Source organism: Castor canadensis, chromosome 4 (genome assembly GCF_047511655.1).
Source record: "Castor canadensis chromosome 4, mCasCan1.hap1v2, whole genome shotgun sequence".
Classification (NCBI taxonomy): domain Eukaryota; kingdom Metazoa; phylum Chordata; class Mammalia; order Rodentia; family Castoridae; genus Castor; species Castor canadensis.
The window spans coordinates 65,954,760-65,968,411 of NC_133389.1; the positions used below are offsets into that span (position 1 = coordinate 65,954,760).

A 13,652-nucleotide genomic window follows, 5' to 3' on the forward strand; every position below is an offset into this window, starting at 1 on the left:
TATTTTAAGAATTTTTGGAGGAAAAGACTTTCTTCCTTCAGTAATAGAAATATGTTTTTTATTAAAGGCACAGTGATAATTATAATTAAAGTGCCAACATTCAATAATTGTACAAATAAAAGACATTCATTCATACCATTTATTTTCTGTACCATACTATTTATTTCAGCACCTTATTATATTAACTTCTGAACTCAATTAGTATTGTTTCTTCAAGCGGTTTTTAAGTATTGGCTTTTTGAAAAGCTGAAAGCTTTTTGAGAATAATCATGTCACCACCACACACTACCTAAAAACCCTTACACAATATAGTTATATTAATTCAATAAACAAAGGGCCTGTATTACTTCACACCCACTGAATTTATTAAAACAAAAAAGCCTCATTTTTCTAAGTAGGAAACTTACCTCTCATTGTTCTCTTCTATAGTATCTTGCAATTTAGAGGGAAGTCCTGTGCACCGGTCACCTGTCAGTTTTTCTTCTTCTGGACCTATTCTGTTCCCATTGTACTTTTCAGTCATTATTTTGTTTGGCGAATGATCAAAAACAGGAGATAAGTCTTCTTTAGAAAGTTCTTTCCATCGTTTCTAGGTAAGCATGAGAAATGAAAAATAAGTACAAACACTAAAAAAATTTTAGTTTTCCTTAAATCAAAAGGATTTATGAATTGAAATTATTCAAGTTAAGTATACCCTATGGTACTAACAGACGAATGAAAATGGGAAAAAAAAAGGACAAATGCATTTTACTGTACTACAGTTCTTATAGCTATCCTTAAGTTCAAAAATAATTTTAAAATAAAGCATTTAAAATGTATATTCATCAGTATACAGCTGTATGCAATCATCTTAATAAAATTTAGTGGACTTTTGCCTACTTGACACATCTTACACTAGGATTTCACTAAAACGTTAGTCTAAGATTTTAGTCAAAATTAACTTTTGTTTTCCCCCTAAGATAGGGTCTCACTAGGTAGCTACCTCAGCCTCCCTAATGCTGAGATTACATGTTTGCACCACAACACCTGGCTTGCTTGACTCAATCCAGTCCTAATCCACAGGTATGCAACACTAGTGTAAAGGCTAAAATGGCCTTTGAATATAATCTGGTACCTTTCTTTTCCTTGCCTCTGTGCAGTCTAAGCAAGAATCAACACTGAGATCTCCGAGCAGGTTCTTTATGATACCAAAAGACTTTAACCTGGTTGTTTCCACCAGGCACACTAGCACACCTAAGGCTTCAGAGTTGAAGACAACAAAATGCAGGATTCAGACCAAGATGAAGAAAAATTTCAGCATTAGGATGTTATCACCTACTTGGGGAACTGTGGTAGTTAATGAGCTGGTGTGGGCCGAGCCTGGCATCATGTCTAGCAGAGGTTAAGTTTCTTGTGTCGTCACTGCCACCATTCATAGGGGCAGTCGGAGGAAGAAGTGCAAAGTGTATCTGGGCACCTGATGAAAGCAGTGACCATTATATTGGCCCAGAGAAGGAACAACCTAAGTCCTGGGACCATGGTCTCTCAAGCCTTTATGGGCTGGGGACAAAGACACCATCTACCACCTGCCATTAACTACAGTGCAAGCAGTAACAGCAATGGGAGCCAATGGCTTTTATCACCGCTGACTTTGACACTAGCCTCAAATGTCTTGGATAGATGGAGGCAGACCCCTTGACATCTTTTCCTGGAAGCAAGGAGTCTTGGATCTAATTAAAAAGGAATACTCTATTTACTCCCAGATGAGCATAATGATTTTAAATGAGATATAATGCTACAACACTCACTTCCCTGAACTTACAAAACATCTGCTCTGGAATTACTTTTGTACAAAATGGTACTGTTAAAAGCAATCCTTGTATATTTAGATTAAATTAAAAAAAAAATCTGAGTTGGGTGTGATGGCACATGGCTGAAATCGCAGCAGCACTGCAGAGGCTGATGCAGGAGCATTTCAAATTCAAGGCCATTCTGGAATTACAGAGTGAGACCCTGTCTCAAAATAAATACATACATACATACATACATAAAAATAAAAATCCTTTTATATTTTCATATAACAGAGGAACTGAAAAATGCATTTGAACCACACTCCACTCAGAAATAGCTATTTTTACTCAGCTGCATAATTCATGTATCTCTTTTTGTCCTATAACGGTTGATTTACAATAGTTGGAGAATGTGCTATTCTATAATTTGCTGTGTCTGGAAGACAGTGAGTAGCGGAGTTTCGTTCAATTTGGCAGGAGGATGGAGAATGTGGAGATATTGAGTCTGAGGTGAGGCTGGAAAGGAAGCAGACCTTAAGGAGAGAAGTCTTGAAATTTAATGAGAAGTAGTGGGTGGAAATAAATAATCCCTAGCTCTGATTGGGCTTTAACCATGTCCAGAAACAGCACTGTGCCAACAGTTAAGAAACAACTAAACAATGACATGTTTTCTCTTTAGATAGCCATGTCCCTTTTCTTTCTTCTCGTTACCTGCTCTCGATAGTACTTTTATAATGAAAAAGACACAGGTGCAACATACTACACTATGTGCTAGTGCTTCAACTATACTAGTTCTTAGGCTTCCTAAGAACCTTAGGAGACAGCACTAATATTACACTACTTTTACTGAGGAGATAGCCTACAGAGCTTATGTGAGTTGCCCAAGGCAAGGGAGCTAACAAACAACAGGGTTAACATGTTAATCCAAACAGTCTGGGCTGGCTATACTATGAACTCCCCATAATGGCCTGGGTCTCTGAAAAACTCACCAATTTCAGTCACTGGATAACTTTTTTTAAAAAAGTACCTAAAAAGGACCGGTGGAGTGGCTCAAATGGTAGAGCATCTGCCTAGCAAGTGTGAGGCCCTGTGTTCAAACCCCAGTATCCCCTATACCTGGAGGAAAAAAACCATACAGGTGCAAGTATTACATTGAGCAGGAATGTGGTGGTGCACACTTGTACATACCTGTAATACCAGCACTCAGGAGGCTGAGGCAGAAGAATCATAAATTCAAACTGAGACAGGACTACAACAGCAAGTTCCATGCCAGCATAGGCTACATAGTGAGGCCCTATCTAAAAAAACTAACAAAGTGTTACAGTGTCTCCAGTATTTATGCTGCTCAATTTTTGAGGTTTCCATTTTTCATTGAGACCTAGTTATAGCAACTTGGCCTTATACTTGAACAACACTCAACAATGTCAATAAATGAGATAATGCCAAAAAATAAGTGTTACTGGACCATTTCCCAGAATAAGCAACTAATTCAGAATCTGTCAGCAAGAAGGGCATCAGCAAAGGGGGTGGAAGATATTTAATGCTAGTGAACTAAAACAACTACAACAATGTCATCATTCTGGCATGACTTTGTGCAGCAAACCCACTCACATTTGCCTTCCCTGTAATAAGCAAGTGAGCAGGCACTCCTGAGTCACCTGCCTCAGCTGTCACTCCTGATGGGTGGAGCTAAGCTACAACCTCACTCAAGTTCTCATGTTGAAGCCTGCCTCAGTTTCATCTTTCTTTCGAATTCTATGCTCATGCTGAACCATACACCCATGTGTGACATAACACATACTGCTAGGGGCATTGCCTCACACAATGCCAGAAACTCCAACCTTGTCCATTCTTTCACTGAAGAAAGCAAAGTGATGAGAGTAATGTGATGCAATTATACTTGAAACTGGTCTAGTTTGTTAAAAGTTTATCATTTACATTTAGGTAGTATCAAACTCCCAGCTAGGGCTCTTACAACATCAGTTCTGAATTGTCAAACTAGATTATTTACTCTGGGAGGATTACTGTCGTTACCAATACTGGCAATGTGTGGTAATACTAACATCTACCTTATGCCAAGAGGCAATTAGATATTACCTGTGTTCATCTAGGCAGGTCAGGGTCACTGGAAGTCTTTAGTAAATGAATACATGGTTATAATTCTATTACATACATTATAGATTTAAGATCCAATCATTTTAGATATGTAATATTAATAGCTCTCCTCTGTCCTAACAGTTCCTATATCACTTTTTATCCACTTATGGAATATCGTCACAGAAAACCCAACAAAAAGATATATCTGATAATGAAAATATCCCTCACATCATATAAATCTAAAATAAAAATGAAGGAAAAGACAGATTGTCCCCTGTAGGAAAAAGTGCCAGAGACAAAGAAGGATCACATGTGTCAAATACTATTGAATAGGAAGACAGTTCCCCTAAGAAAGGAGAGAAAATGATATGGTATATCATTTTCCAACTTTGTTGGCACTTATTTTTGAGTATCAATGGTAAATGCACTAATTAACAGATAAATATTTTCAGAATAGATTAAAAAAACAAGACTCAACTATATAATCTGCATTAATAAACTACCTTTAAAAATATACATAGATTAGGAGTAAATGAATGGAGAAAACCATACCATGCTAATACTTAATGAAAAGAAAGCTAGAGAAGCTATATTAACTTCAGACCAAGAAAAGTTATCAGGAAAAAAAAGAGGGGCATTATATAATGACAAAGAGGTCAATTCTCCAGGACAACATGAAAATCCTTAACATGTATGCACCTAACAGGAGAGCATCAAACTATGTGACAAAAAAAGTGATAGGACTGCAAGGAAAAATGGATACATTTTTATGGCTGGAGATTTCCAGCTATTAAATTTTTCTCTATCAGAAATGGGCAGATCAAGCAGGAAGAAAATCAGTAAGGGCAGAGTTGAACTCAACAATATCACCAATCATATAAAGACACCTACCAAATACTTCATCCAACAACAGAACAATAGCTGATGTGAAATATTCACCAGGAGAGACCACACTGTAGGCCATAAAATACATGTTAACAAATCTAAAAAACAGTGCCTACTCTTAGAGCTCAATGGAATTAAACTAGAAAGATAAATCCCCAAATAGGTAGAGATTAGAAACACATTTCTAAATAACACATAGATCAAACAACAAATCTTAAGATTTATTTATATCTACATTGCAGGTTCAGGTAATGGGATCTGAACTCAGGCCCTTGTGCTTCTGAGACAGGCCCTCTACCACTTGAGTCATGTGTCCAAACCCTTTTGCTTTCAGGATTTTTCTAATAGGATCTCACGTTTATGCTGGCTCTAGCTGGGACCACAATCTTTCTATTTATGCTTCCCATAATAGCTGGAAAGACAGATGCATACCACCATGCTCAGCTTTTTATTGGCTGAGATGGGGTCTTGCTGACTTTTTGCCTGGGGTTGGCCTCCTAAGCAGCAAAGACTACAGGCATGAGCCACTGTGCCCAGCATAAAAGAAATATTTTTAACTAAATGCAACAAAAGTTTTGAGATGCAGCAAAAGCAGGGCTTAGAGGGAAATTTACAGAAAAGAAGATCTAAGATCAGTAATTTAAGCTTTTACCTTAGGAAACTAAAAAAAGAAAAAAATTAAGTAGCTAGAAGAAAAGAAATAGTAAGAATTAGAGCAGAAATTGATGAAAAAGGAAGTCAATAGGGAAAAAAAAAAAAATCCAGAAAACCAAAAGCTGTTTCTTTGAAAAGATCAATAAAATCAGTGAGCCTTAAGTGCAAAGAAAAAACAGAGAACACAAATGGCCAATATCAGAAATGAAAGAAGGGTATCACTATAGAACCCATAGACATTAAAAGGATAAAGGTATATTAAGAACTCAATTTGCTAAAACTCACACAAGAGATAATCTGATATATCTATTTTTAAAAATTTGAATAAGTAAGAACCTTCCAAAACAGACACACTAAATCCCAGATAAATATACTGCTGCATTCCATTCTACTAAACATTTAAGGAATACATATATACAAATTTGCTACAATCTCTTTCAGAGGACAGAGACAGAGAGAACGCATCCTAACTTATTCTATGAGGCCAACATCACCCCAGTACCAGAATCAGAAAGACTACTATAAACAGTTTTCTGGGGACACACAGACTCAAGATTCCATCCCCTTCCCTCCCCCAGCCATTGTTTAATGCCCACACTATAAACTCCCAAGAGACAAAGAAGAGTCTTTTCATAACTGCATACCACATTCTTACATGTCAAACAAGATGCTTTTGGAGGCTATAATTATATTGTAGTATAGTAACTTTAGATCTTTATTCTGTATTAAAGTTTTATGATTTAGGATTTTAAGGAAGTTTACTTTTCTTAAGTTTTGTTGTAAACTAAGGTTCAAACACAGCAGTGTCCAATGAAATACAATGTGAGATACATATATATATTATTTTAAAATTTCTAGTAGCTACTCTAAAAAATACTCATTTTAATAATGCTTTTACTAAAGACACTACCATTTGAACACAGTGAATATCTTTAAACTTATCAGCATACTTTACACTTTTTTTCTGTACTAAGCCGTCCACACCCACTGTGCATTTTGCACTATTAAGTACATCTTCATTCAGACTAGCCATACTCCCAGTACTTAACCAGGCATATGCTTAGTGCCTATAGTATTAGACAGTAGAGTTCTAGGAGGAGAAAACAGAGAAAAGTATCTCCAGAGTATGTGTAGCACAGCATACTGCATAGTGTCTGGAGAAAAAAGAACCACAGTTAGGAAAAACAGGTCCATATTCCTAGAACACACATGCTATGATCTGAATATGTTACCTCCAAAATATATGTTGAAATCTACTCACAAGTGGTATTAAGAGGCTGTACCTTATACTCTGGTTTTTCTTCACATTGCATAAATCTTTCACCTTTTACAAAAGAGGTGAGGCCTTCAGGAGGTCATTAGGTTACAAGGGATCTTTCGTCATAAGTGGGATCAGTGCTCTTATAAGAGGCCTGAGGAAGCCTGTTTGGTCCTTTTACCATGTGAGGACACATACAGATGCCATCTATTAGGAATGAGCCCTTTCTAGACACCAAATCTACTGGCACCTGTATCTTAGACTTCCCAGCCCCCAGAACTATGACTAATAAATATCTGTTATTTATAAATGACCCACTCTAAGGCATTTCATCATAGTGACAGGAATGGACTGAGACAATGTATGTACATTTGGGATGAGTCAATGAGGACTTCCACTTTGTACATGAAATACTTTCACATTCTTTGAATTCTTTCATAGCCAGCATGTCTGCATTCATTATTTGTACTTCTTTTTTTTGCAGTACTGGAGCTTGAACTCAGGGTTTTCACCTTGAGCCTCCACCAGCCCTACTATTGCAAAGGGTTTTTTGAGATAGGGTGTCATGGAACTATTTGCCAGAGCTGGCTTTGAACTGTGATCCTCCTGATCTCTGCCTCCTAAGTAGCTAGGATTACAGGCATAAGTCACTTGCACCCGGCATCATTATTTGTATAATTTTAAAAAACCAAGAACAAAAAAAACCCAACCACACTGCATATATCACTTCTGTGGGAAGTTAACCCCTTGGAAAGGTTAACAGGTTTTTCTGATCCACAAACCTGAAATATAAAGAGACATTTCCAGTGTTCTATCTGGAACAAGAACACAGAATACCTTACTATACCAGATAAACTGATATATTAAAAAAAAAGAAAATCTTCCTAGTTAATAAAAAACTGCACTGTCAGTATAAAGATAACACAAAAAAGAATGTCCAGCTGGGTGCTGGTAGCTCATGGCCATAATCCTACCAACTCAGGAGGTAGAGATCAGGAGGATCATAGTTCGAAGCTAGCAAATAGTTCCTGAGACCCTATCTTGAAAATACTCAACACAAAATAGGGCCAGCTGAATGACTCAAGAGGTACAGTACCTGCCTCGTAAGTGTAAGGCCCTGAGTTCAAACCCTAGTACCATTAAAAAAAAAAAAAAAAAAGTCCTAAACCCACATCTCTGTAATGGAAAAGATCCTCAGAGTAGGCATACATATTTTCTAAAACTAAAGAAAGAAAACTTCAAATAAAATTTAAAAGGAGTGAAGGATATTATCCAAAGGACAGTACATTTTTCCTTAGCTAATTTCAATCAGGAAATAAGTAATGAATGGCAACAGGTTTCAAAGGTGTGTGGGAAAACAAACCTAGTGACTCAGGAGGCACAGATCAGGAGGACTGCAGTCAGGGCAAATAGTTCCCAAGAACCTATCTCAAAAAACCCATCACAAAAAATAGGCTGGTGGAATGGTACAAGGTGAAGGCCCTGAGTTCAAGCCCCAGTACTGTAAAAAGAAAGAAAAAAAAAAATCCTAATCTTAAACATCTGAGGTAACTTTTACTTTATCTAAATCACTGGCAAAGTGATCTCAGCAAAGGCAGTGTTCCTAAAGCCTGATTCTCAAGCAGGTCGTGTGCTTTAGCTTTCTGCATACTCAGTGTTTTGGCACTGAGTAACAATGTTTCTTCATAAAATCTTTCTTTAACGCTATTTAAAGACTTGAACAAATCTTTTACATAAACTTTTACTTATACTTAGTCCTTTATGACACCAATGGTCTGACCTGAGTTATAAAAGATGCTTATTCAGAATTATTTCTATATGGGCTAGTAATCATACAGCTAGCAAACATGTAAGAAACAATGAAAAGAAAGTCTATATACTTACATTATCTATTGACTTATGGTACAGATTGAGTATCCCTTATCCAAAATGTTTGAAACCAGAAATGTCTGAGATTTCAGAGGTTTTTGGATTTGGGAATACTTGCATAGGCTTCACTGGTTGAACATCCCTAATTCAAACATCTGTGTGACTCAAGTAGTAGAGTACCTTCTTTGCAAGCATGAAGCCCTGAGTTCAAACCCCAGTCCCACCAAAAAACAATATACTAAGAAGAAGAGAGGAAGAAAGGAGAGAAGGGAGGGAGGAAGGTAGGTCAGCAATGAAGCCACCTCTGCTGGGCATTAGTGGCTCATGTCTGTAATCCTAGCTACTAGACAGGCTGAGATCAAGGCCATCCCAACTGGATAGTTCTCAAGACCCCATCTCCAAAATAACCAAAGCAGAATGGACTGAAGATGTGGTTCAAGTGAGAGAGCATCTGCTTTGCAAGCATGAAGCCCTGAGTTCAAACCCAAGTCCCACCAAAAATAAATTCATAAATAAATCTGAAATGTGCCAAAATCCAAAACTTTTCAGGATCTTGTAGGTCATGGATTTCAAATCCTCAAATCTCAGATGCTCAACCTAAATCTACTTATGACCAATGTTATGTAGTTAGACCAGAAAGGACATGAGAGGCTGTTGTTACTTCTGTTTCTATTTTACATTTTGCCTTAGTTCATAACACAGATTTCTGATACTCAGTCTTTTGAACTTACTGTCTGTAAATGTGCAATTAAGATATCTTCAGAAGAATAAAACCAGGAACCAGAAAAACATAGAATTCCACTAGTACTTCATCATGTCTGACTTAAATACTAAAGTTATTCATTGTTACAAAGGGAAATATCTAATAACCAAAGTTCCCATAGAAAGGTTTTTTTTTTTTTTTGCTTTACTATTTTTCAAGTAGAGTCTTGCATTTTTGATCATGTCAACCCCAGACCATTATGCCTACCAATGGCCTCCTGAGTAACTGGGATTATAGGCATGAGCCACTGTGCTTTGTTCCCATATCAAATTTTTAATGGGGCAAAAGTTCTTAAGTTTTCTGGTTTATTTCAATGATTAAAATGTTTAAATGCTTCCTTGATGTGGAAATTTCAGTTTCTTCAATGAAATCTTGCTCTCACCAGGACTTTTAAGTAACACACAGGATCTAACGTGAGGCTGAGTATACATGAGTTATGTGAGTCATGAAGTTTACCTGTATATTTGAATCTCCCTTTATACACTTTGCTCCTTCTATTATGGCCATGTAAGAGAATCTGAGTTGATCTGGCGTCTGAATAAGTCCCATTCGATACTTTCTCATATTCAGTAACACTTGTTTAATGTTAATATCATCTCCTTTTTCCATCTGTAAGAAAGGTAAAAATAAGTCAAGCCTTTTGCTATTAGAATCAGGAAAGCAATATAAGATCACAGCTAAGACTTTTGCCATGCATTTGCTCCACCTTAAGATACTACCCCAATCCACTTATACTTCTCATACCTCAACTGTTCACGTAGTAAATGGAGGACTTTTGATTCTCTAGCTGATATACAACTGACTCCAAACCAATCATATTATTATTCACTCTGGCCAACAACTGATCAAAAGAAGGACTTATGATCAGTTCTGGCTAATGTAAGGGTAAATCCACTGTTATTAGGTTTTTTAAGGTCTTTTTGCCCAGTGCCCTTCTGTCCTCTTCATGTCTACCCTATAGACATGATGTCTGGATGTTCAGTGGCCATCTAAAAATGGTTTAAAAGAAGGTCAGAAAAAGCCTCAGCCCACGTATCACTGCTGAGCTACTGCTACAGAACCCTGGTCTACTGACTGGTTTAGAAACCGTCCTGCACCGTAAAGGAAGAAAAAACAGTGGTCTGGGAACAGGTATAAACACATAACGCAGTTTTAGCTTGCTGTCTCTTTTTTAACAACTGAACCTAAGGCTATGCATGTGCTAGCCAAGCATTTTACCACTAAGCCCACACTCCCCACAGCACACACATGCAGTTTTAACATAAATCATTAACGAAACAGAAACCAGATTTCAAAACATGACGATGTTCCCTTTAATGCAGCAATCCAAGTTTTGATTAAACTATACCATGCACAGGCAGAATGGTAATCAACTGTTCCTAATTTTAGCTTTCATTAGAGATACAATATCTGAAATGCACTAACAGTATCATGTATTGATCAAGAATCCTGTTAAAGTATGTGCATTTACCAGGAACAACCTTGTATTACTTTACCTCAGAATTTAACTTTGTGCTAGCAGTCATGTTAGAAAGTGTAAGAACGCTGAGATCAGTGCGATGAAGCCTAACTACATTTTACAGGGATAGCTAGGGACTAATGGAGGAAGGAGACAACACAGCACCTTCAAGTCAATGTTAAGAACACAGTCTACTAAACAAGTTTAGGAAAGCAGAAATTAAATACAGGGAATACTGAAGGAGTAGAAGATGTAGAAATCAAGGCAAAAACATCACTGACGGGCTTGATTCTATAATAAAAAGAGAAAAAGGCAGAAGTTGAAAGGGAAAGGGGCATCAGGAAATAAGACGCTGGCTTATGTCCTACAAAAGGAAAACTGAATGCCCCAAAAGGAAAAAAAAAGGGCTTAAATCCAGGCTGTAGTTGAGAACAGTTCTTGAAATACATTGCATTTGGGTGACCATGAAGGAATCTGGGGAGTAAAAACAATACTGCCCTAACAGTACTTAAAAATACCATTAACTCACTTAATTTTCTTTTAGAAACTGCTACAAGGGAGAAGGAATTCAATCTTATATGTGAATTCATGTTTCAAAGAGAAGGAGGCTATTTATTACATCTGTAATATTGAAGCTACCAGAAGGGTTTTTTTGTTTTGTTTTGTTTTTTTGGTGGAACCGGGCTTTGAATTTAGGGCTGAGCACTTGCTTTGCAAGCCGCTTGAGCCACACTTCCAGTTCCTTTCTCTCATTTTTTGAGTCAGGGTCTAGCTATGTATTCCAGGCTGGCCTTGAACTGATGATCCTCCTGCCTCAGCCTTTATGTGCTGGGATATAAGAAATGTGCAACCATACCCAGCATTGTCTCTTTTTTTCCATCCTGAAGAAAAACTTTTTGGGGATCTTTGGAACCACCTTACACACATCCCCACAAGTCATGAATAAAAGGCAACTGAAAGAGTAGAAATGAAAGTTTTAGGTTTTCCAAAAGAAAGCAGAGGTTTACTTTTAAAAAATTTAGTTCTGGCCTAGCTACTCAGGAGGCAGAGATAAGGAGGATCACCATTCAAAGCCAGCCCAGGCAAATAGATTGTGAGACCCTATCTCAAAAAAAACCCATCACAAAAAAAGGGCTGGTGGAGTGGCTCAAAGTGTATGCCCTGTGTTCAAACCCCAGTACTACAAAAAGAAAGAAAAATTTAGTTCCAGATATGTCATCAGAGCTTACTTATGCCAATACAAACAAATTAAAAAAAAAAAAAAAAAAAAAGCCAAAAAGAATGACATGTGATCACAAGCAACACTTACCAGAACAAGACAGGTGTCTACCAGAGAGAAGGTGCCAGAGCGCCCAATGCCTGCACTACAGTGGATCACCGCAGGCCCATGGTCAGGGTTCAAGGAGCCAGATTCTCTCACTTTAAACAAGAAATTGAGAAATGAAGCTGGTGATTCAGGGACTCCAAAATCTGGCCAGGTAGTATAATGAAAGTGAGATATTGTTCTGGTTTCACCACTCTAAAAATTGAAAACCAAGGGAGGACAAGTTAGCTTTAATATTTTTCTTAAAAAAAAAAAAAAAGTGCTTCAGAAAGATCATGTTTTGCCTAATGCTTTTAATCCTATCTATGGGCTGTTTGTACCATGATTTCACACTTGGTTTCTGACAATCACATGTACAAATTAAAGATTTTCTTTACAGGAATTTGGAATATGTTAATAGCTAACATATAAAAAACATTAATTTGGAGACCTATTCTGAGCTCTTATCAACTCAGTTCCTATGACAATCCTATAACTCATTTTCCTGATGGAAAAACTGAGGCAAAAGTAAGTAATCTGCCCAAAGTCGCAGTGTGAAGACAGCAGAGCCAGGGTTTGAAGCAGCAGAATGTAGCATCTGCATTCTTAACTACTAACTTGTGCCATTCATGCCATCAATCTTTTCTTTAATTCACGTATCACAATATGTGGATTCCTTTTCTCTACCTTAAAAATTTCTACCATAATTTCACATTATTTAAAAAAAGACTTGTAAGCCTTATGCTATAATCTCCCTTTGTATGATTTATCTTTTAGAAACTGCTACAAAGGCACAGCAAAGCAACTCAAGAATTAATTTAAAGGAACCATCTTTTACATTTTTAATTGAAATTGCTCCTCTAATTGCTGCTTTTCTCTATGGTGATAATCTCCAGTGCTAAATCTGTTTATATGCTTTGCTGATGTGCTAAAATGGTTTACCAACATGCTAAATGTTTCCTGTCTCTTAGGCCTGCCTGGCACTCACTATTACTTCCTGTATATTCCTGAAGATCTTTATTTCTGACTCATTATGAAAATGTTCCTTAGCTTTCTGCCAATTGTCTTTTGCCCTAAGGAACACTTCTGTAGCTTACACTCTTCATTTCTGTAAAAGAAGCACTGATCTACTAACATATTTTTGTTCAATTTTTTAATTGTATTGTGGGACACTTCTGAAGGGAGGAGGTTTAGAAGCAATATTTAAAAACCTTCATAGCTGGAGATTATTACCATATCATCTTGGTCCTTAAAAAAACTTTTTAAAATTACAAGTTCACTTTCATTAAAAACAAAAACAAAGAACAAAAAACTTCTCTTGGGCAGGGGATGTTGGACTGCTTGCCTAGCATGTATAAGACCCTGGTTCCATCCCCAGCACTGGGAGTGGGGTGAAAGATTTCTAAATCCTAGAATCAGATATATATAGCTTAACACTGAGTGCAGAAATTACAAAGAAAAAAAAAATCCTACATACTTTAGTATTTATTTACTTATTTAATTATTTGGAGAAAGGGTCAAAATCTCATTTTTTTTGCCCCCCCCCACAGTAGTAGAGATCAAACCTAGGGCATATTAGGCCAGCACTCAATCAC

General features: G+C 37.0%; 1 protein-coding gene across 5 annotated transcripts in view; it reads right to left on the reverse strand.

Annotated features, from left to right (window-relative positions):
• The window catches only part of Ptpn2 (protein tyrosine phosphatase non-receptor type 2), an 83,898-nt gene that overhangs the window by 13,817 nt on the left and 56,429 nt on the right, over positions 1–13,652 (reverse strand). For all 5 annotated transcript variants that reach the window (XM_074070375.1, XM_074070376.1, XM_074070374.1 and 2 more), the window contains 3 exons: positions 12,064–12,273; positions 9,752–9,904; positions 408–589 (listed from right to left, as the gene is read on the reverse strand). In XM_074070375.1, coding sequence (XP_073926476.1) covers positions 408–589; positions 9,752–9,904; positions 12,064–12,273 — 545 coding nt within the window. The remainder of the gene's footprint in view (positions 1–407; positions 590–9,751; positions 9,905–12,063; positions 12,274–13,652) is intronic.